This window comes from Siphateles boraxobius, unplaced genomic scaffold (genome assembly GCF_051911475.1).
Source record: "Siphateles boraxobius isolate OS27281-9 unplaced genomic scaffold, OSU_SipBor_1 66, whole genome shotgun sequence".
NCBI classification, from domain to species: Eukaryota; Metazoa; Chordata; class Actinopteri; order Cypriniformes; family Leuciscidae; genus Siphateles; species Siphateles boraxobius.
Genome location: NW_027509193.1, coordinates 29,847,344 through 29,871,028, shown reverse-complemented (window position 1 = coordinate 29,871,028; position 23,685 = coordinate 29,847,344). Strand labels below are relative to the sequence as shown.

The 23,685-nt window shown below is 38.9% G+C and overlaps 1 protein-coding gene across 2 annotated transcripts; it reads right to left on the bottom strand.

The window, feature by feature from the left end:
- Nucleotides 1-1,717: 1,717 nt before the first annotated feature.
- On the bottom strand, nt 1,718-22,073 carry raver1 (ribonucleoprotein, PTB-binding 1). Of its 2 annotated transcripts, XM_077213461.1 has the most exons (14): nt 21,660-22,073; nt 19,939-20,005; nt 18,823-19,292; nt 10,618-10,809; nt 10,104-10,224; nt 8,762-8,856; nt 8,263-8,341; nt 6,920-7,116; nt 6,621-6,705; nt 6,391-6,533; nt 6,223-6,294; nt 6,009-6,128; nt 3,790-3,855; nt 1,718-3,672 (listed from the first exon to the last, which is right to left on the bottom strand). In XM_077213461.1, exons 1-14 carry the CDS (start codon nt 21,981-21,983, stop codon nt 3,526-3,528), a joined length of 2,178 nt encoding a protein of 725 aa, XP_077069576.1. In that variant the 5' UTR covers nt 21,984-22,073; the 3' UTR covers nt 1,718-3,525. The 2 variants fall into 2 exon arrangements, with proteins under 2 accessions (XP_077069576.1, XP_077069577.1); XM_077213462.1 differs by lacking the exons at nt 1,718-3,672; nt 3,790-3,855; nt 6,009-6,128; ... (6 more) ...; nt 10,104-10,224; nt 10,618-10,809 and adding an exon at nt 12,097-14,456 and having other exon boundaries at nt 21,660-22,020.
- Between the last annotated feature and the right edge of the window lie 1,612 nt (nt 22,074-23,685).

Below are 23,685 nucleotides of genomic sequence, written 5' to 3'. Positions count from 1 at the left end.
TTCAAAGTGCCCCTATTATGATTTTCCGAATATTCCCTTTCATACAATGTTTCTCAAAAGAAAGAATCCACTCTTAACAGCCTAAACGAGTCTTCAGGAATTCGAATCCCACGCGATTATCACATATTGAGAAAAACGCGATATGTGATAACTCACTAAATTAATGCAATATTCAATATCGAATACGATAATGCTTAAAGTGTGTAAAATAAACGTAAATTATATTTAAAATATATTTAAAATTATATTTCACATTCTTTTTGTGACAAGAAAACATCCCTACAACTTCTGAAAGTGAACAGCAGTGTTTATAGCCTATATAAAACTAGAAATTGTAATGCGTAAGTTTCTTGTGTGCATGCAATGCAAAAGTCTTAGGCAAAAGTGACTATTTTCACCCCAAAAAGTGGTTTTAAGCCAGTTATTTATATGTTTTGCTGTAGTTTGTCAATAGAAATTATCATTTCCTAACATAGATTTAGCTATTAATTGTAAAGATTTTTGTATGCACACGGAGTGACATATACTGTATATATACCAACTTCTGCATGCACACAAGAAACATTTTCGTGCCCTCGAGAAACTATTCACATCATGAAATTTTATGTAACAGTTTCAGGAGGAGCATGTTCAGGTACTCAACCAATCAGCACAAGAGGAAGCCGGTATAACCGGTTTCATGACAGTTTCACAGCATCCCTCCACCAGCCCATCACCTCTCTCTAGGCTGGCTTTCTATCCCAGTCAAAGAGGGGCTAAATTACTACATCACATAAAATACTATATCTGATTTCATGAACATGTGAACTCGTGAACACACGAGTTTTATATATACTCGTTTTATATATAGCCTACTATATCTCCTTTGTGTGTCCCTGTCATCTTACTATGACGAAAAAGAGAGCATTGATGCACATGAATTAATAGAAACCCATTTGCTCAAGATTGTCTTTCGGGGTAGTACCTATAATACCAACGCCTAATGTCCAATTTAATGCATCCTCTGTGGCGGTGGAGAAACCATGACATGAAATGAGCTGATGGCATAATATTGTCTATGCTGAGTTTAATGATTTCTTGTGCACCACAGGACGAAAGTCTGCATATTGTTTTATTTTTTGCAAAGTTCCTTTTAGAGGCTCTGTAATACGGTGCTAAGAATATCATGAAAAGAAATTCAATACGGTTATAACCTGCCGCAAGAATTCAGTTGTGTTTGACAACCACTAAAGAATCACTTAACAGCTGCCATGAAAATACACTTCTTGTATGATACATTTATTTTCATTAAATTCTTTTTAATTCATTAGATTCTCTATTATAGAAAACTAAATAGGGGCAATAGTCTGGAAATACAAATAATTTTCCATACTCTTTTTCCATACTTTCCCAGACCTGGAAATTACTCGAATCTAATTCCATACTTTTCGAAACTGCGTAGGAACCCTGCGTTTAACATTTATTGCAAAACATCAAGAATCTGTTTTTTAATATTAAAGTTGAGCTTTTAAGTATGAAGTTGAGCTCCAACCCCAATTAAACAAATTATTCAGCTAATCAAGGCATATTAAAAACTCCCAGTCAGGGGTTTTGGGGCATCTTTGAGCTAAATTCTGCAGGACAATGGACCTCCGGGACAGAGTTTGGACAACCCTGATGTAGCCCGTTTAGTGAAGTTGATATGCATAATTGATTAACCACACAAACTTCGTGAAGGTGAACTTAAATAACATTTACTTGTTCAAATGTCACAAAAACAGAGCAGAAGAGCTGTACAAAAGGAAAGCGTAATTGGGGATGAAGATGATTTAACATCAGAAAGGTTTAGTTCATTTTACACAGCAGCAGCTCTTACCATGCATCGCACATGAAAAATCATTTACAAGATACTGCACTGTTCAACTTCACTCAGATGGATACGAAATACAGAGCAGCAATTTTGATACCATTACAGACTAGAAGAACACGAGTTTAAGACTCCACAGAAGAAATTATCAAACTCAAGCATGTACACCGCAAATAAACAAAGTCAAATGTAGTTTAGGCTCACAGTATGGAGAGATTACAGTAAACACTGCCATTTTTAGGCACACGAGTAACTCCATGTTCCATCGTAAGCCGCAGTACAAGTCAGAGGTAATGCGTTATCACAAATCAAAATGTCAACCAGATTAATAAGTCACACACACACACACAGACCAAGTACTCAATCATACGTCAATCACATTCCAGTCTGCAGAAGCTTCTTCCCTTCTGGGGCACAGCAGTTAAAACCACAGAGGGGAAAAGATGGTCAGTTACAACGGAAAAAGTAAATGTCACGCTAGGGCACAGGTCCGGCCTGCTTCACACTGTTGGCTCCTTTTAGAAGAAATGAAAAAAAAAATAATATGGAGCAGTGCCAACTGAAGAGCTAACTGGCTCCCTCTGCTGGTCTGCAGTGGAGAGGCACCTAATGGAGGACACAAATGTGTGTGTGTGTGTGTGTGTGTGTGTGTGTGTGTGTGTGTGTGTGAATACAGAAGCAACAGCAGGCATACTGTGCTTTCAGCAGTACTCTGAGCCTGGAGAGGGGAGAACGGCAGCCCATGTTCCTTCTCCAACCAGCTGGGGCTTCATAACGTGACGGCCGAGACGCTAACGCTTTGCAACAGCAAAACTGTGCAGGTTGAACGAGGTCAAAGAGAGGTGTGAAAGCAGGCAGAAAAACAAGAATGAGCGTGAACGAGCATTGCGGTGAGGAAAGGACAGATTCTGGAGGATGAATAAACATGATCCATCTCCTCCAAGTGCAACGCTGAACAATCAGCTCAGAAAACCTTGACTCTGTAAAATGGGATGAAAGGATGGAAAGTAGTGCAACACAAATACGGTGCGTGGTGGGGGAAAACTATTTCGAGACTAACACTAACCCAGAGCTTCCCATAAAGATACAAACAGGTGACTCACTGAAGAGAACAGACAGCTACCATATCTGTTGCACAGATACATATTCAAAGCATGTAAGGCTTGGCACTTGTGTGTGAGAGAGGAAGTGTTTGTAGTGGAGAAGCCTTTTTAGACAACTGAACAACTATATACACACACACAACTAACAAGAGGCATAGCAGAAAAAGGCTATCATCCTGCTTAAAATTATTCAAAATTGGAAAAAAAAAAGCCTACAAAATAGGACTATTTAGATGAACAAGACAGGAACCCTTTCCTTTTGTTGTGGTGCTTGTGGCATCTTTGGGTTTACAAAAATAAAATTAAAACAAAATTAAAAAGGCAAATTAAAATAAAAAAAAATAAAAAACTATTTACAAAGACATTGAAATTATATACACACACAAACTTCGGCAATCATCCATGACCGATCATCGGAGCTTCAAGGTCTTCCACTGGTTCCCGTTTGTTTTCTTTCCCCAAGTGAACTCAATGACGGCCCACCGCTCTCTCACACACAAACTAACACTTAAAGATGGTATTAAAGTAGCAATCCCTATAAAAGCTGGTGGTTTAGAGGAAGCCATCAAGTGCTGGTCAAAAGATGCGTTTGCGTTTCAGGTAGGAGTCAGCATAGTGTCCCCCGAGACCCTGAGAGTGCTGACCTACATATCCACCCTCTGGACTGGGCTCTGGAGACGGGATGAGACGGGAGTACAGACGCTTCTGCCCACCGATGGGAGTCTACACACAGACAGAAAAACCAAGAAGAACACCTGTTGAAAGGTTGCTGGCACACTTAAACGATGATCGACAAGGAGCAAATATAGATGCTAGACATCAGGGCTGGAGATGGCCTACCTGCATACCAGCACCAGGTGCAGCAGGAAATAGGCTGGAATGAGTCACTGGAGGCATTCCAACAGCCTGAAGAAACAAACATAGGGGTGGCTATCGTAACAATTTTCGATACGATACCTGAACGATAGTTTTTTCGATACCAATTTTAGCAATATAACATTATCTAAAAAAAAATACTTTTATTTTTTCAGTTTGTTGACTTTTTTTACACTCATATTTTGAGTCTGTAAAAAAGAACCAATGCTAAAGTTTTCTAGGTTTCATAATCATTTAACATTTATTCTTTACTTCAATGAGCTCATTGTTTCTGCCTTAACTTAATGCATTGTTTAACAATGAAACTGTGTGTAATGCATTTCAATTAATTTTCAGTCAGTCACCCCTGATAACAGATCTCTAAATTGTAATTTAGACACATGCATTTTCTGTAAAGCTCCTTTGAAACGATATGTATTGTGAAAATGCTGTACAAATAAATGTGAATTGAATTAAAAATAGGCTACTGGGGAGCGGGATATATGCCTCGCGCTCAGCACACATGAAGCTTGCCGCAAAGCACTGGCAAAAGTAGCCTAATGATTATGGATGTGTCGGGAAACGATAGCAAGGAGATATTTTAATTGTTTATTAATGAACAAGTGTTTACTAAACGTGTTGGCTGCAAAGATGATTATTGCGAATTTGCGATGCTGACTCGTCATCCCTGCAGTAGTGAACGCGCGCGCGCCTATATGGATTAGGTGATCAAACTATTTATTTCTAATTGTTTCATTTAAAAGTAGACATATTTTGAACATATATAGAACTATTTCTCATGTCTGTGAGGCAAGTATCCTATACGCTGAGTTTTGGTTTATATGTGACGCGCTCCAGTTCTTGTAGTCTAAGGCTGATAAACGTTCTACTCTCGAGTGTATTCTGTGCGCTTTTAAGTGCCTTATCAGATTTCCCGTGTTACCAGTCTTGGCAGCAATATCTTGTTGAAAATATTGCATCGTGTGCTTATGGCATCGAGTCGGGTACATAGGTACACTTTTGATCATTTCTACATATTTTCTATCTATCTGGGTTGGACGCTTACACACACACACTACAGCCTCACGTGCGACGAGCCACGTCTCTGGGGAGCCGCGTAAACTAGTGTTTTTCCGCCACAGCCAACCATGCTGCATGTTTATTGTTTCACTGACGTTGACGAGATTAACCACTTAGGTACCGAAACTTGGTACCGAAAAACAAGACATGTTTCGATACTCCGTAGTATCGAGGCAATTCGGTCGGTACCTAAAAAGTACCGAACTCAACTTATTCAACTTTCTGGGCCGGCTTACATGCATTCTGGCCATCTATGCAAATAAAAATCGTAATAAAGATGGTATTATGGAATTAGGTGATGAGAAGGATGTCATGTTTCATAAGTTCTGAAAATGGATTGAAGAGCTTTTAAAAATGGATCCAGATAAGTGAATCTTGGGCTTGCCGCCAACTCTGATCAAACAATTGTCGCTCTTTTTGTTGAGCTGCATGGCCAATCTGACCGCAGAAACGAAAGGATTTTCAATACATCACGGCTGAATTGACTAACAATCTCAAGTTATTTAAATGTATTGCATATTTCATTCCAAAGGCAGATCGTAACGGCATAGACCGCTTTTTAAATTTCTGGGGCTCTTTTTTTTTATTTTTTATAAATTAACACTTATTCAGCAAGGTCACATTAAACTAATTAAAAGTGGCAGTAAAGAAAGTTGCAAAAGATTGCTGTTCTTTTAAACTTTTCAAATAATCCTGGAAAAATCTTGGTTTTCACAAAATGAAGCAGCCATGTTGAAAATAAGCAAATCAGCATATTTGAATGATTTCTGAAGGATTATGAGATTAACTGGTTGGGGTAAGAGTAGATCCATTATTAGTTACGGGGCTGTTCATACAGTACACAATGCTGTAATGCCTTGTAGAATTAAAAAATTAATTCTCTTCAGCATGTTTTTTTGCCCTCAGACAAAAATATTATAGAATTTTAAAATGTGCCATTTACCAATTATAAACCATAACATGAAAATAATTCACTTTATTTTAATTAAGTATTAGTATAACTCATTTGTATTGGCCAGTATTGAAAAAAGAAATAAATAAAGTCAGGTTCCATGAGGTGCCTTATTTGTCGTGGCAGGAAAAAACACAATCCTGGTTTGACAAAAGTGGCCTGTTTTGAGTACCTTATTGAGCTGGGTGGAGGGGATGACGGGATGGGCGCCAAAGCTGAAATACGACTGGGTGGGGCTGGGTGGATAGCTGAAAGGAGACCCTGCATCACCGAAGCCTGCGTGCCTGGAGAGCTTGAGTGACACAGAGACAATTACAATTTCACACAAGTCCAATCTTGGAAACAAATTCTTCTGTTAGTGTCAATGCAGGGAGGAGGGGTTGTACCTGCAAACCGTAGCCGGGAATAGCTGCATTTTCCAGAACCTCCTGCTGTTCATACAAGTGCGACAAAGGGTCCTATGGATGGGGTACAAACAGTGACAACACCCAATTAGAAAGGGATAGTGAGGCAGTCACACATTCAGTGAAGTTCCTCTCAAAACATAAGCCAACCTGGTGCAGAAGAGGAAGCTCTGGTGTGCAAGACTCTTGGAAGCGCAGGCTATAGTTCGAGTGGATGCTGTGGTTTGTACGTTGGTTAGACGCGTTTCCATTCGCAGTTTTCTTCCTGTAGGGGTGAGCTCTGTTGCTGGCACCTAAATAAACGTAATTCTTCAAGAAATGCAACAAGATAAAGAGGAAAGATAAAGTAAAGGTGCACAAAACACCACAGGTAGACTGACCTAAAGATGGGAATATGCTAGGAGCACTGAGAAAGGGGTTCTGGGACGCACTAACTTCTTTGGGAGGCTCACCCAATATAGACACCTTCAGGAAAAGAAAAGATCTGAATATACAAACCTGGTGTCAACACTTTAGCATCACATTGAACACAAACAGGACTTAACGACAGCGCATTCTGGAGCAACAGCAAATTGAAGCAATTTCAATGCTCTCCTCTGGGAGATCATGGCAGTAAGTGTAGACTACATCACAAAATGAATGTGCACAAATAGGAGCAGCCATTAGTAACCCATCTCACCCCTGGTACAGGCGGCCCATCTGCTCCTAACATCCCAGCCAGGAGGGACATGCTCAATCCCTGCAGTGCAGGAGAGCATGCTGGGGGAAAGCCAATCGGGGTGGCTGGGGTCTCTGTCTCTCTCCCAAGAGGTCGACTCAGGGATGGTTGTTTGATGGGGCCAACAGGCTCATTCTGCAAACCCAGTGTTGGAGCACCTGAATGAAAATAAATGAAAAGCAGCACATTAAACCCCTACATGGTATCCAGACTTCTTGGCCAATGATTTTCCATTAGTTCTCCCAAATGATTAGGATTATTAAACAATGAATTTGAAAAATCTGATTGCTGTGGTTGATCTGTATGTCAAACACAAATACCAGGTTTGGGAATTATTGACATAAGATAACTTGGCACTCAAACGTCGCCAATAAGACGAAACCTCTCGAGCACTCACGAAGAGCAATATAAAATGTGTCATCTAAACAAATCAGCCCGCTTTCTACCCATTTTGTTCCAAACCCGCAATACATACGATCATCTTTGGATGTCTCACTTCATAAAATTGAGGTTAAACCACTGGAGTCACATGGATTACTTAGTCTTGAATATCTTTCTGGGGCTTAAAAGTAAGCTCTCAGATTTCAGAAGATCTTCATTTGTGCACCGAAGATACAGGTTTGAAACGACATGGCGAGTGATTAATGACAGAATCTTAATTTTTCAGTGAACTAACACTAAGTGTTTTCTGTGATCCATCACTAGCGGCCAGCAAAGACTCATTACCATGCGTTTCAAATGAGTTCTGTGACCACTTGAGTTCGGATTTTAATCGAGGACGAACAAAAATCAGCTGAGCGGTCAATTCACTGCAGTCCAGAAATGCAGGATTAGTGTTTCCACAACAATTTTTTTTTTGACTACCTCCATATGTGGTTTCAGTGTGTCAATCACAAAATGTTTTAAACCCCATGTACACATGCATTTAATGACCCAATCACAAAAAAAAAAAGTGTATCTGAGTTCAAAACAGGGTCAGTTCCACATATGCTGATTTTTTACTTTAGGAATTGGTCAATAACAAATATGGAGATGAAAACTACCCTAGAGCAAAGACATGCATCTTTCAGGGGTACTTAAAGATCCTTGTCACCGCTCTAGAGTAGTTGTTTGCTATTGGTCAGTTCTTTTTTTGCACTAAAGTCAAGTAAAATGCTACCCAAGTTAAGCTCCCCCAAAAATGGAGACAAACTTGGATGATTCTAAAAGTGCAGCACCTTTGATATTTCCATGGTTTTCTAAGACTGTGGGAATCCTGCCCCAGTAAATAAGTGCACAAACAGACCATTACAAAAGTATGATACCTTGAGACATCTCTCCCAGCATGTTAATGCCTTGTTGGAGAGGAAGAGCAGCTAGAGGATTTTCACTCAGCAATCCAGCCTGTGGAGAGACAAGAACTGTATTAGTTTGACATTTTTATACACTAAAATTCTTCAGAAACAGACACTTTTATCAGTTACAACAAAATCAGAGGATGTAAACAGCACACAAAGGCAAAATGTTTTGATAAATTCTGGCAGATAGATGTAGCTAATGGGGTTTTACCAACTATCCGCTTGGACTCAAAGCATTAATCTGCAGTAGAAGAATTGACTATTAAAAAGCACACAACCACCTCACACCCACACAGAGCAACCACTCACACAAGGAAGGAGACTGCACTCTTTATTGTGCAGAATATGTGCCCAAAGAAGAGGATTCCCTAAAAGAGCTTGCTGAGAGGGGAGAAGAAGAGAGTGAGAGGGCTATAACACATGCTGCTGGGACAGTGGCAGGTGATGAGGGAAAGATTGACAATACCTGTTGGACTTGGTTCTGGAGCAGCATCTGCATGAGGGCAGCAGAGAGGGCAGGGTTGGCCAGCAGAGGGACGGTGGGCGCAGCTCCCAGAAGGCCTGCATAATTAGAGAAGAGTGACAATCATATCCATTAAGGGTGTCACGATTTCGATTTTAAATCGAAATCGATCGAAATTAATTCACAAACTCAAAAATCGAAATAAAAAAAATGGAATCGTCGATATTGCCACGCCCCCATGTCACGCCCGTGATGGAAAGTTCGGATCGTTTTACTGACTCTATTGTTCAATCTCGTTCATCAAAATTAACTAATCTTTTTTTCTAGTCATTTCAGGGGCTTTAAATGTTATACTTTTAACAGCAAATTCCCCGAACACATCCAACGCAATCTTGATCATATTCTGAATTAAGAAATCATTATAATGCAGTCAAAAGTAATTTACAGGGAACATTAATACTTGACCTTCCGAGTCTTTTGTTCATTTGTCGCGTGACAGAGGCAATGAACATCCGTTCATGAACGACTCATCGCGGCGCGGGAAAAAAACACACGTGTTGAAAGGCTGCGAGTCCTCTAACTTGGATTCTATGCCCGAGCCCAAACTTGGCCGATATTTCCCGTCACTATCCTCGGGCCGGGCTCTTGATCTATAGACGTGCACTCCCAACGCAATAGAGTGCGGCGCGGGACTAGATTTGATGGCCGAGTGCGAGCGCGGGCGGTAATGCATTCACTCTGAGTGTGCGGGAGAGTAAAAAGATTTGCGGGACTCCCACAAACTAGAAATATCTATGAATAAAACACAAAAACTAATACATTTTTTCCATCTGTTGCAGAAAAGCAACAAGAACAACTAAAACAAAATAGAAATGATTTACAGGCCAGAGTTTCTATTTATAACATGTTTGCAGCGTTGAGCGATTTAGCCAATCACAGACATATGTGTTGATTTCTTGAACGCAATGACCAATCAGAAGCATTTAAGAGACTCTCCTCACCGCTCAAAACTGACTTTTTGTTCAGTGCTGAATTCTGTAAGCTGGCAAATCCTCTAATTATAACAAACAAAGTGTAGGCTACATATTATGAAAGATTCATTGTGCAGTCAGCTTCACTGATAATAACAGAGATGTGTGAGATTGCGATGAACTGATGTCAGCTTTTTAGGAGCAACAGCAACCTGTGCTAAAAAAAAAAAAAAAAAAAACGAGAATCGAATCGTGACCTTAGAATCGAAAATGTAATCGAATCGAGGATTTGGAGAATCGTGACACCCCTAATATCCATCGTATGGATGAGAATACAAACAAGCATAGACAAGGAAATCAATGAGAATAAGCACCATGTTTATGCCCAGGGTTGAGAGAAGCCATCATCATCTTCAGCGTGGCAGGGTTATTGAGGCCAGTAAGAATCTGTATGGCATTAGGTTCAGGAAGGAGACCTTTCCCTCGGTTCAAGGCCTGCAGACGTACAGGACGACATTTGCATGAGCATGTAAAAACACAATCCCTAGCACTTAATCCATTCTGATACAAGGATTCAACATTAGAAAATGAAGGTTTTAAATGAACCGTAACTAAATTAAATTGTTTTTTTTTAAGGAACTGAATGCAAATCATTCCACCACTTTCACTAAAATAACACTTAGTTTGTGCTTTGGTAACTTTATAATGTCGGTCTTTGAAAGGGTTTTAGACCTCAATTTGCAATATAAGATTAGATATTAATTTGCAATATAAGATTAGATATTAATTTCGGTAGATTCTTTTTACTACCGCGCAGACACCCTGAATGCAGAACAGTTTCTTTTGTGAATGATTTTATTTTCACCAAGAAGTGGGGGGTGGGGGTACCATGGTCTGGGCGGCAATGAGGGCGGCTAACATGCTCCTTCCAGGTGGTCCAGGGGCGCAGAAAGACACACGTATACGAGTCCCACCCAGAGATCTTCCATCAGTCAGCCGCTGCACGTCCTCAGCCATCTCAGGTGTGGAGAACTCCAGCACTGCAAACCGGCGAAAACTACAATCCTGACCTTGAGCAAGCTATGGAGGAAAGAAATCAATTTCATTTTTTTTTAGATATGAGGCCGCCCCAATATAGCAACTGACTTGAAGATTTTTTCATTTTGGGGTAAACTATCTATTTTGGGGTAAACTATCTATATAGACTATACTAGTCTATTGTAACCAAAACCTCTTGGTCACCAACATTCATCAAAATGTATATTTTCTGTTCTGCAGAAGAAAGTCATAAAGGTTTGGTTCGACATAAGGGTGAGTAGATAATTTCCAATTTTGGGTGAACCATTCCTTTAAACGTCAAAGAAAACGGTGTTAAGCTGCTGATATGGCTGTTGCTGGAGTTGGCTGGAGTTGTTGCTGATTAGTTGATGTTGGCATTATCACAGATAGTTGGTTGCAACTTTGCAAAAAATAAAACATTTCAATTCCAAAAAACAAGGGAGTGTTGGAAAGCAGGCGTCTATCAGCGGTTCCCTAATATATCCACGGATAGACACCTGCTTTAAATCGCTCCTGTGTGTATCTGTGTAAGCACTCGGTGAAGGAAATATGTTTTAGAAGCGTTGATCATTGTAGCCAATCACAGACATATATGTTGAGCCCGTGAACACAATGACCAACCAGAGGTGTTTTAGAATCTGTTCAACAGCGCTCAAAATGCTAGAGGGAAATGCTGGTGTCGTCACATTTTTTAAATTTCAGTACCGACTTTGTACCAAAATCTGTACTTTTGACAACACTAGTCCAAAGATTGCATCATCGGGACATTTGATTCTACTCAGAAACAATTATATGGAACGACATGCATGACGACTAACATGACAGTAGACGGAAGACTAACCAGTAAGAACAGTTGTACCTCCACAAGTCAACAGGATAAAACAATGGAGAGAGGAAGGGGAGACAGAACACCAGGACAAGCACAGTAGTTTGGTTTGGGCGAGTGATTACGATGCATCACTGGGCATACTATGCCAATCTATGGAAAACACATGCATATTTAGAGCAGAGAGAGTTAGGAGCTGCAATAATCTTAATGACTCCGTCAGGAATGGTTGCCTCGTCTTGTATAAGTGGAACTGTGTTCAACAAGCAAAGACAATGAGACGCAAAGGCCTTGATTATATAATACTGGAAAAATTAATTAGACATTATTTGGCCATTTTACACATGAGTGGAGCCTCACCCACATGAGGGAGGCCAATCCAATACTTGCCTAAAACCTGGGAAATTTAACTGGAATCACAACTGATTTAATGAGAATTAACTTCCAAAAGCCTCTGCTAATTCCAAAGCAATGGGGAACATGACAACAAGTGCCAACAATGCCTTGCAGCCTGCGGCGTACGTGGTACAAACATTTAACATATGAAAAAGGCAGCAGCTCGCTCTCATTCCAGAATGACCTGCTGACTGACAGCACCTGGGCCGGTCAGGTGACTGTCACCACAGAAACCAAAGCACTCTGCCATGGAGCACTCAGCATGGCCTCATGGAAAACAGGTCAAAGGAGAAAGAGCTGAACATAATGTGGAAGAATAAAAGCAAAATTCAGCTGTATAATAATTCAGGAAACCTGACAATTGCCTATGCATGAAAACAAAAACTTTTTGAATCACAAAAGTTTAGCAGAAAGCTCAGGCTGTTCATTTCCATAAAGACAAAGGTGAAAAGGGACAGCGGTCAAGAACTAGGCTATAAAGGGCAAACACTCCATTTAAGCATCATTAAGTCCGCTCATTTGACTAAAGCTTTGTTTACTCAAATATGTTCAATATTTATCAACAGACGTTTAATCATTCTAATTCTATAAGAATAAAGTCCACCACAGCTATAAGGATGTCACAGGAACGATACAAGGGATGGGCAAAAAACAAACAAAAAAACGTTATTTTTCAATTAATTTTTTTATGTGGTCGATTAAAAATCGATTCACAAAGGCCACAAAAAAAAAAAAAAAAAACTCTGGTCTTGTTGAGTAACCTCGTAGACAGTCAGTTATGTCTTAAGCATAAAACGCATGTGACAGAATCCATTACTGATTCGTTATACTGTCTTTCACTAGTTCTTAAAGTGACAGCAGCCATTTGTCTGTCATTAGTTTTGTCATCAAAACAAAAGACATCTTATTGTAAGGAATCAGGATTAATAGCCTATGCATTTAATTTAGTCAAGACTAAGACTACCCAGTGTTATTTTACATTAGATTACTGAATACTAGTGTTAGACCTACACAGACTTTTCTTTTTATTTCTCTTTATTCCATTGTATTTGTGCTACTTTGTGATAATGTTAACAAAGATTTTCGACTAAAGATACAGCAACTTTACAGCTCATAAACATCGTAATAAGTCCTAATGTATAAATGTCAGTCATCCATATGATAAATTTTGAAGTTTGACTGTAAAAAGTAGGGGAAAACAATGTTACATCAAAAATAAAGGATTTCTAGTTAGTGGACTAATTAAATCGTGCAGTTTGAGTTAACCTGATTTGTAGAACATCTTAAATTTTCTTACTTTTGCCAGTTTTGTCATATGTCAGGCAAATCTATGATCACTTAGTGCACCTCTCCTCAACATTCACTTTTTGTTTTTTTGTTACAGTGCTCTGCTCCATTTCGGTTCACAAAAGGCTGAAGACAGATCCTACCTTCAGTGCGACAGCCAGATTAGCTTAAAGGATTAGTTTAAAAAAAACTTTTGCTGATAATTTACTCACCCCCATGTCATCCAAGATGTCCATGTCTTTCTTTCTTAAGTCGAAAAGAAATTAAGGTTTTTGATGAAAACATTCTAGGATTTTTCTCCATATAATGGACTTCATTGGGTACCAACCGGTCCAAGGTCCAAATGACAGTTTCAGTGCAGCTTCAAAGGGCTATAAACGACACCAGACGATGCATAAGGGTCTTATCTTGCGAAACGATCGGTCATTTCAAAAATAAATAAAAAAAGTTTAAATTTTATAAGCACAAATGCTCGCCTTGCTCTGTGATGCACGTTTGTGACTCTTCTGTTGGAACTCGTTCATCAAAATGAACAAATCTTTTTTCGAGTTATTTCATTCGTTGAATGAACGAGATGACTCGAAAAAAGAATCGTTCATTTTGTCATTGGGACCTTGGACTGTTTGGTACCCCATGAAGTCCATTACATGAAAACATTCTAGGATTTTTCTCCATCAAAAACCTTAATTTCTTTTCGACTGAAGATAGAAAGACATGGACATCTTGGATGACATGGGGGTGAGTAAATAATCAGCAAAAGTTTTTTAAAAAGTGAACTAACCCTTTAATATTTCTGCTAGTTTTTCATTAGCTGTATATAGGCACCCTAGACTCATTACAGTAATACTGCAGAAAGCAGATAATGTTCCACCAGGTAAATAACAGCTACGGAGCATATGGAAACATGACGACCAAGACTGCAAATTAAAACTCCAGCACTGGAGAAATAATTAAATGGCATGTTGATTGCAATATCTTGCCATCTGCCGCTTTAGCGAGTACATATAAATGACAAACAAAATTGTCCCTACTCCTTTATTGCACATACTATCTTTAATAATAATTAGGAGTGCACCAATGTACGGGCAATAATTGGTATCGTCAGATTAAAGCAATTTTCACTATCGGTCATCAGCAGATGGTCAGGGCCAATAATATCCTGTAAAACAAAAGGGTGCAGAAAAACGTTTCAGTCTGCATCTCAAACTGTGTGAAGAAAATGAAGCCATTGAAGTTCATGTGACAATAACGTTGTTTAAAGGGGACATATCACGCTAAATCCACTTTTTTAGCCCGTAAATGCATTTTGTTGATATTTGGAGTGTTTATAATTACAGAAAAGTTGAAATTAGTCTCTTCAGGTGCTTCGTTGATATCTTTATATTCTGTTTTGGTCATATTTTGCAACCTGTTCCGATTTTTCTAATCTCTCTGACATTTTTTTGAACAATTACGTCACAGTATTTGCAGCGGAACTGCCAAATAAGGACATCGACTCCCGGCCCAACACTTCGAGCAATCCGCCATTTTTATTTCTCACTGCAATTTTTTAGTCCAAGCTCAAGGATGCAGAAGTTACGAGAAGGTAAGACAAAATGTTCGGTTGTTGATGTAGTAACCCACACGCTTCATTACACCGTCTCCCAGCATCAGAACCTCTTCGAAGTGCCTGGTTGAGTTGTATTCTTCATGGAAATGTACCCACATCTGTGGGTAAAGTCATTTTTGTGTGCGCGAAGCACTTCAAAGATAACTGCTTCAGCAACCTCCGCCAGTGTAAAGGATTGAGGGGTCAATTCCTTCTATCTTTGGAGACGACGAACAGCACTTCGGTAAGCTGTAAATAACGTTAATAAAAATAAAGTACTCTACTTTCTTAAAACACACGGTAGTCATGGTTTAGCAGTACCGTTGTCTTTCTTTTTCTTTTTTTAAGTACACGTCTGTAGCAGTATTACTGTTGTTGAGTTTCATCAAGACAATGTTCATTTAGCTGCTGTGTTTTCTAATGCTTTTCTAAACGTAGCATACGGTATAATGAATACAGATTTTTAGTGATTAGATTAGGCCGTAGTCATTTGTCTTGTTAGTGTGCTTGTTTTAACAAGATAAATAAAACATCCAGTATTGTAGTAGTGGGCATGGATGGAGAAGTTACTGTAAATACAGTAACATACGATTGCGATACATCCCTATGAAGACATTGTTCTGCAGGTTCGTCACCTTCATTTTCATCTCGCTCCGGCTCTGCCTCGAACATGTAAGGCTTGATGGACAAGTCTTCCATTGTTGACATTTTGTTAATAACGTGTGAATAAAAAGTTTCTGTGCCGCTAGATAATCGTATCTCTGCTATCAAACTACCAAAATGGCCGAACGGGGTGGAGTTTAAACAAGTGTCACCTGTGCAACCTGGAGAGGGGGCGGGGTATGAAGTGTCTCATTTGCATTTAAAGAGACCGCACCAAAACGAGTTGCTCTCAGACGCACATCAGAAAAGGGGTAGAAAAGGGGCCTGTGGAACTATGGTGAGGAATTCAGACCCAAGCATTGCAGTTCCGCTTTATATAGACCACAAATGTATGATTTATATGTAAAAAGGAACGATTAAAAAGCATGATATGTCCCCTTTTAAATCGGCGTTAAAGCAGGAGTTGCTAGGCCTGCGGCTTTTCCCTAAACCAAACATTATTTGTAATGCACATCCCATCCAATTATCGCAAAGAGCTTTGTTACTTCTGATAAGACAGTCTTCATTTTTAAAATCTGCCCATTTTATCAAGAATTTCAAACAAATCTTAAATGATGCAATATCACAGTAGCGCCGTTTTACCACTTTAATACAAGTTATTCAAACATCAAACGTTCTTTAAATATACAGTAAAACTTTCCGAAACGAATCACGTCTCATTTAATCGTTCTGCGTTTCTGCGGCAGAAAGGCCTCAAAACAGCTTGTGAACTTATGTCACTTATCTTTGCATTAACATTAGGAAAGTTATTCAATGTTCATACAAACATTTCAGTTTTTATTGGAGTAATTTTCATATCTGAAAATAAAGTTAAAAATAAAATAGTTTTGGCTCCTGTTAATTTTAACGTCAAATATTATAGTAACGACAGGGTAATGTATAGTTTAAATCAAAATTTAAGATTTTTAGCTTTTAGGGTGAATGTTAGCCTTAAAGGAGAACTCCGGTGCAAAATGAACCTGGGGTGTAATAACACATTGGTACAGAGTCGACTGTTCTCTGGGATTTATTTTCATGGTAATCGAGTGTAAAGAGTTTTATCTCTAAAAACTGTTTAGCTTATAACGCTAGTATATGGGGCATATAATAAGTAAGAAGAGATCGCTAGTTAATACCACTAACAAGGCTCAAAATATCCCCACAGTAACACGTTAGCTTAAAGAGGGTCTCTACATACAAACCGAGGCACTGAGAACTTTGTAAGTGTACAGACAGTTTAATATTAATATACTTTATAAAGCCATACCATCGCGGAGCCATCTTTGGAAACAGCCTCGAGCAGTCGAACCACTAACGCCTTGCTAAGTGAGCTGAACTGTGAGATTCCAAGTCACAGTTCAGCTCGTAGCATGGCGTTCGTGGTTCGACTGGTCAAGGTTGTTTTCCAAAGATGGCTCCGCGATGGTATGTCTTTATAAAGTATATTAATATTAAACTGTCTGTACACTTACAAAGTTCTCAGTGCTTCGGTTTGTATGCAGAGACCCTCTTTAAGCTACCGTGTTACTGTGGGGATATTTTGAGCCTTGTTAGTGGTATTAACTAGCGATCTCTTTTTACTTATTATATGCCCCATATACTAGCGTTATAAGCTAAACAGTTTTTAGAGATAAAACTCTTTACACTCGATTATCATGAAAACAAATCCCAGAGAACAGTCGACTCTGTACCAATGTGTTATTACACCCCAGGTTCATTTTGCGCCGGAGTTCTCCTTTAAGGTTATGAATAAGCTGGTGTGTTCCAAAACAAGATAAAATTCACACTTAGGAGATATAAGCATTCAAAACTTTAGTCTCTCACTTCCGCTAAAATGGATCACGGATTTTTATGACATCAGCGCAGGCCTTGTCCGCATAAATGAATTCTAAATAAACATTTATTTTTTTATTTATTATAATAAACTTGTAGGCTATTTGCAGTATATTAAATCGTTTTTTGACCTAATTATTTTGCATTGAAATGACACACTCGAGTCTGTCGGCTCTGACAGCGTTGCACGTGCACATGCGCAATATAGCCTATGATTTCCGAAAATAGTACCATGTCAATAAGTGATATCAGCACAAGAACTGTTGATGAATATGCAAAAATTTAGACAATTGTTTTTGTCATAATGTTATGATAACTGACAGACCCTATCATTTCAGCCGCTCTGGGCATGTCATCGCAAAGAGCGAGGCTGAACATAGGAGCTCAGCTTCGCGGCTGAGACACGAATAGACTATTAATTTAAAGCTTTTACTCTTAAACACATTAGGCACATCCACTTTAATAAAAAATAATATTTACTTAAACCAGATCAAGACGAGAGCAGAAACGAAATAAGTGCATAACTGAAAAATAAAGCATAGGCTCAAAACAAATACAAACGGTGGGCACAGCACAATAGCGCATTAGGCTCCCAAAAAAAAAAAAAAAAAATCCAATAAATAATACTCGAAATAAATGGTCACGATAAAAAAAAAAGTGAACCATAAAATGTTTCCAGCGTGGTATGGGTGCGTCTGGGGGATGCTACCGTCGGTGCGTTCGGGTGCGCCTGCAGTTAACTTAAACGATTATTACTAATTGGCATATTTCAATGTTTTATGCCAATTCTGATATGTTCATATAGCAACCCAAAACCGACGGGACAACTAAGCGCAGACAAGTTAGCTTACCGTTTTTAGGTGATATGCCATGTTTGATGTCGAGCTGTTATATGCAAACTTTGCCTTCGACTTTTTTTCTATTTTCATAAAATACTGCCACTCTCCCGTTGTCTTTGACATGGTAGATTACTTTGACAGTAAATTAAACGCTAAATTCAGCAAACTACCTTGGATGATGCAGACCAATGCCTTAGTAGTTCTTTCTTCAATCTGTCTCCAGTGGGTTGGGCTAATCCAAAAAAGTGAAAACAAGGGGGGTGTTCTGAAGACAGACTGTTACCTGTGAAACATGGGTGCTATGAAAACACCCCCAATAGCAATTAGTGATGAAATTAATGTAATTAAATTAACGCAGCAAAAAGACGACCAAGCAGAATTTCAGTCGAGCCAGAACGTATCAACCAATTAATCGACTAGTCGACTGGGAGATTACAGCCCTACTAATAATAATACAAAACTATCATAATATCCCTTGAAATCCATTTCTGTGGAGAAAAGAGCATCTTGCGCACGTTAGCATAGAAAACAGTGGAAAGAGAGCATAATGGAACCCAAAAACACTGCGTGAACAAACTCTTACTTCCACACTTGAAGTAAGAGTCAAAAGTGCTAGTACCAACCTGGCAGAATATAGGAACATGTGTGTCAGTCAACACACTGCGGAGATCCTGAGCGGTGAGGATGTTTTGAGGTAGTCGGTCCACACAGAGGCAGCGAGAGTGCAGCATGGGATACGTGAGCGATCCAACCTCTGTCCAATGCACGTACAGCATACGTGACCCAAGCTGCTTCCCCAGCAGCTCTGACTTTGCTCTGGCTGCTGAGTCCTTCTTCATGTACTCCACAAAGCCATAGGCCTTTGAGTGGCCCGTGGCAGAACTGTGGACCAGGAAGCAGCGCTCAATGTTTCCAAAGGGACGAACGAGCTCCTCAAACTGTTGCTGGGTGAAAGCCCTGGGAAGGTTGGCGATGCACAGCAGAGCATCCGTCGGCTGCAGCTGCACAGAGATCTCACGGTCACGGAGAACATACTGGTGAAATTCCTTTATCGCAAACTGGGCCTGCTCACCGTTCAGTAGCGTCACAAAGGCTTGAATAGGAAAAACAGGGAAAATGAGGAAACAATATGTCTAAATATATATCTAAATATTGTAGACAACATTCAAAAAATTGATTAGTAAGAAAAAAATATATTCATATTATTCATATGAAAAAATTATTTAAAAATGAAAAATATATATATTTTCAGAATCATTACATAGCATTTACTGTCACATGATCCTTCAGAAATTATTCTAATATGCTGATTTGATGCTCAAGAAACATTTCTTATTAATGTTTAAAGCAGTTGAGCTGCTTCGTATTTTGTGGAAACTGCGATACATTTTCTTTTTAGGATTCTTCAACTTAAAAAAAAAAACTGTTGTAACATTATAGATCTCTTTACTGTCATTTATCATAAATTTAAAGCATCTATGCTAAAAAAAAGACAAAAATCCCCCACATTTTTAAGAAACAAAGATAAAAAGGATGCCTAAGACTAAAAAAATCTGCAAAGGGTGTGTTAAGTTGTTTCATATTTAGGGTTCACAAAATAAGTGCTACCTTTAAAGCAAAGCTAAAATCCTGAACAGCTGATGCTAAATAAAGATTTAATCGACTCAGAATGATGTAAAATGCTGCCAATGTAAAAAACAAATGTCCATTCACATGATAATATAATGAGTCATACACACCTGTCCCTTTGTACTTGTCCACAAAGCAGTACTTCAAATCATAGTTGCTTAACAGCTCATGCACCTCCTAAAGAAAGACAACAGAGAGAGAAAAAAACACATTGTCACCACAATGGAAGACTTTCATTCATCGAACAATCACAGTATCCATCATTTTGCATGCACAAAAGTCATACAATAGATTCATAACTAATCGAATAGCTCAGCTCGCATCTATATTCCCACGACTCATTTTGAAGGGTCACAAATAATTGGCTTTCAGTGGTTATGATTAAGGGATTTATAAACGTCTTTTCACAATGCTTTCTACTTTTACTTTTTAGGCTTCCTACATGTTACCATACTATGAACCAGCACTTTCTTTTAGTTTCAGTGAAAGCAAAACGTTTTGTTTCAGCGCCTTCTGTCCTTTGTCATCCTCGCTGCTCCCATTCCTATCTGGACAATACCAGAGGCGCACGCACACACACACACTCGTTTTCCCCATGAATCAAGCATTTTCCTAAGAGAACCACATGCACAAACAACAAGAACCAACTGACCCGTATGAACTTTGGTGTTGGCATTTGAATCTGCTGTCAATGTGAAGGTGGATGATCGGTTTCAGAGAGATGCTTTGACCACACAGAACCTCATGTCATCTAGTACTCCTGAACAGTTTTGAGTGTGATTAATCATAATTACCATTCTAATTACTTTTCCCTTGAAAAAGTAAAGGGACTACGCTTTATTTTTCTGTAGTTTAGTGACTTCTGATGTAAAGCTAAATACGGTTTAGACAACAGAGTAATTCTATATGAAACAATGGTGCATTTAACATCAGAATTTAGGGTAACCATCTCCCTTAACACACTTTGGTCAGTTCAAGAATAATTTATGCAATTTTATATTGTTTATTTGAAAGAATTAAAAGAGCAGTTGCATGTCTATCCTTGTATTGTTCAACTGGTCAGGGTTCATATGGGATTTAGAAAGTAACTAGTAATAAATAATCCAATTACACTGTTGAAGATGCAATTAGCAGCTAATAATGAATCCTTTTTTTTTTTAAGAGTAACTTACCCAACACTGCTCCTGAATTGAGTAACGTTAGTGGCATCGATCTAATAAATAAGCACTACTGAAAATGAAAAGTACTAACGTTAGTAACTATTACTGCTCATTAACAAAATAAATAGACAAAAAATAATAGTAATTTGTTTCAAGCGTCAAAACTGTTTGCCAGACTCTGGTAAACAACAGTTTGTAAAGTAACATTCGTGACAAGAAACTTCATGGCCAGTATTTTCAGATTTAAGCGTCAGATTTTGAGAGTCGTGATAGAAATATTAAATATTGAAATGAAGCAGCGAACATATGACATTAATCTACACAAGCTGTGCCGGTGTAACCATCCGGGCATTCAGCTAGCCTTAAATCAAATGACCAGTCAAGCAACATTTCAATACGGTTAATGTTAAGTTACACAACTCCCATTGGACTCCATCCCGTTACCGTGGCTCTTTAATGGCTGCGATGACACGAGGTTCGGTGTGGTCAAAGCATCTCTCTGAAACACGGACCATCTGCATTCACATTGACACAGCAGACATCAAAACACTGTAAAAATCTAGTCCATTTACTACTGAGTCAGCGATAACCGAAACGGTTGACTGATCAAGCTTGGGATGCCCGTCCAAAAGTCCACCAAATTACATAAAACTATTGTTTGATGTACAAACCTGATTGCTGATGTTGGCTGGGAGGTTCTTTATTATTATTTTTCTCCGATTATAAAACTCTCTTCTCGTTCTTTCCAAACGGCTGGCAATCTCTTCTGGACTGAGGGCCGTCAGGTCATCATCGAGCCGTCGCGAACAGTCGCTACCCGCCGGTGAACCCTCACCGACGACGTCCGATTCAACTTGTTTGCCCGTTTCATACTCCCAGTTTTCATGTTCGCCTGCTTGGTCATAACCTGTAAAGAGTGGATTCGGAGCAAAATTGGCACCAGTGAAGGATTTCTCGTCTCTGGCAGCTGAGCTAACGGACACCACGGCCGCCATGTCTCCGTGTGGAAGTTTGTGTGCTCGCACTGCTCGTTTGCTTTGGCCAGTTTAAACAATACACACATGCGACGAAATCGCCTTCTAATTGGTCGAGGGGAAATGCGTTTTTCTTTTTCGGCGTGGGGGGCGGGGCCAACGATTCACGTCTCAAATTTGAACACACAGCAGGCGGGTTGCCAGATACCACCATTATTTAAAATATACACAACAATAATCAAATTGTCTTTGTTTTATTATGTTCTCCGTAACTATTTTTGTTTTTCATCATTATTTTACTCTTTGTATTAAAACATGTATATACCTGATAACATGTTAAATGTACAGCCTGTATATATTGTAATGTGTACAAATGTACAGTCTGTCAGATATTGTCCTAAACATAGAATGCAATTCAAACCAAAGAATATACACTCTATTACAGACATTCTCTGGACTGTAGTAGAGTACTGTTTTTGTTAATACCCTGATGAAAACATAAAAAGGGAGATCGGTTGCCAGATCAGACCAGAAGCACTCAATGGGCTGTCAGATTTATTTATATAGCGCTTTATATAAGATTGTTTCAAAGCAGTTTTACAGTGATAACAGGAAAATTGTTCAGCTGAAATCAGTTCAGTGTTGATTTAGTTCATGGTAAAGATCGTCATTAAATTAGTTAATTTCATATATCAGTTCTGCAAAAAAAACAGTGTCATCACCCATCTGAGTTCATTTTTCATCCAATAGTGTCAGTGCGGTCAAATCAATAATGTAGTGTTCCCAACTAAGTAAACAAGAGTTGAAAGTGACAACGAAACCAAATTCCATCAGGTGAAAGAATAGAGAGAAAATCAGTTCTTCTCTGGAAAGCAAATGAACATTATATATATATCTTTCAGATAGAACATCAGCAAATTCTTTGATAAAGTCTGTATGGTGCCATGGTGGCCTGTATACAGTGGCCAGTACAAATGTCAAGCAGAATTTATCACTTAAAGTCTTAGACCATGTTAAATAAAGCACCATCACTACAAAAGATTTACTATATTTGAAACTAGACTTCTAAGTAAAACTGGATATATTACTATAAATTACAGCAACAACTCTTCCTTTGCCTTTCAAACGAGATTCGTGTTTAAAACTAATCTTTGGGGGGGGGGGGGGGGGTGGAATCATTTAAAGTAATGTAATTGTCTGGTTTTAGCCAGGTTTCTGTCAAACACACATATGATCTGTGATCATATCCTTCACAAAAAGTGCTAAATATTCAGCAAACCAAGCTTTATCATTTGTTCATCTGTATTATATCTGTTTTTTTAATATTTTTTTTATTAAACATCAATAAAATGTTTACCCTTAAATGGGTATGGGAGTTTTTTGTATTTCCTAGTTCGGGGAACAGCCAGTTTCTCTATATGATGATATCTAGGTGAAAGAGAAGCTTTCTCCAATTAGGAGTCTCTATGTGATGGGATTTATCTGACCTCAGTGACGTGAGACAGCTAGCAGACGGTTGGTTTAGCCAGTTTGTCTGCTTCCTGACCTGAGCCCAATTAGTCAAGGTTCAACTCTAAAACTATGTGACATATTACTAGAGAAGAGCGGTAAGGGTCCCAACAATAGGGGTTCACAGTTGTTGTGAAAATGTGCTATAGTTTTGTATAACTGGTCATGGTATCAAGAGCTGGCCTAAAGTACCAGGTCTTGCATCTGCGCGCCA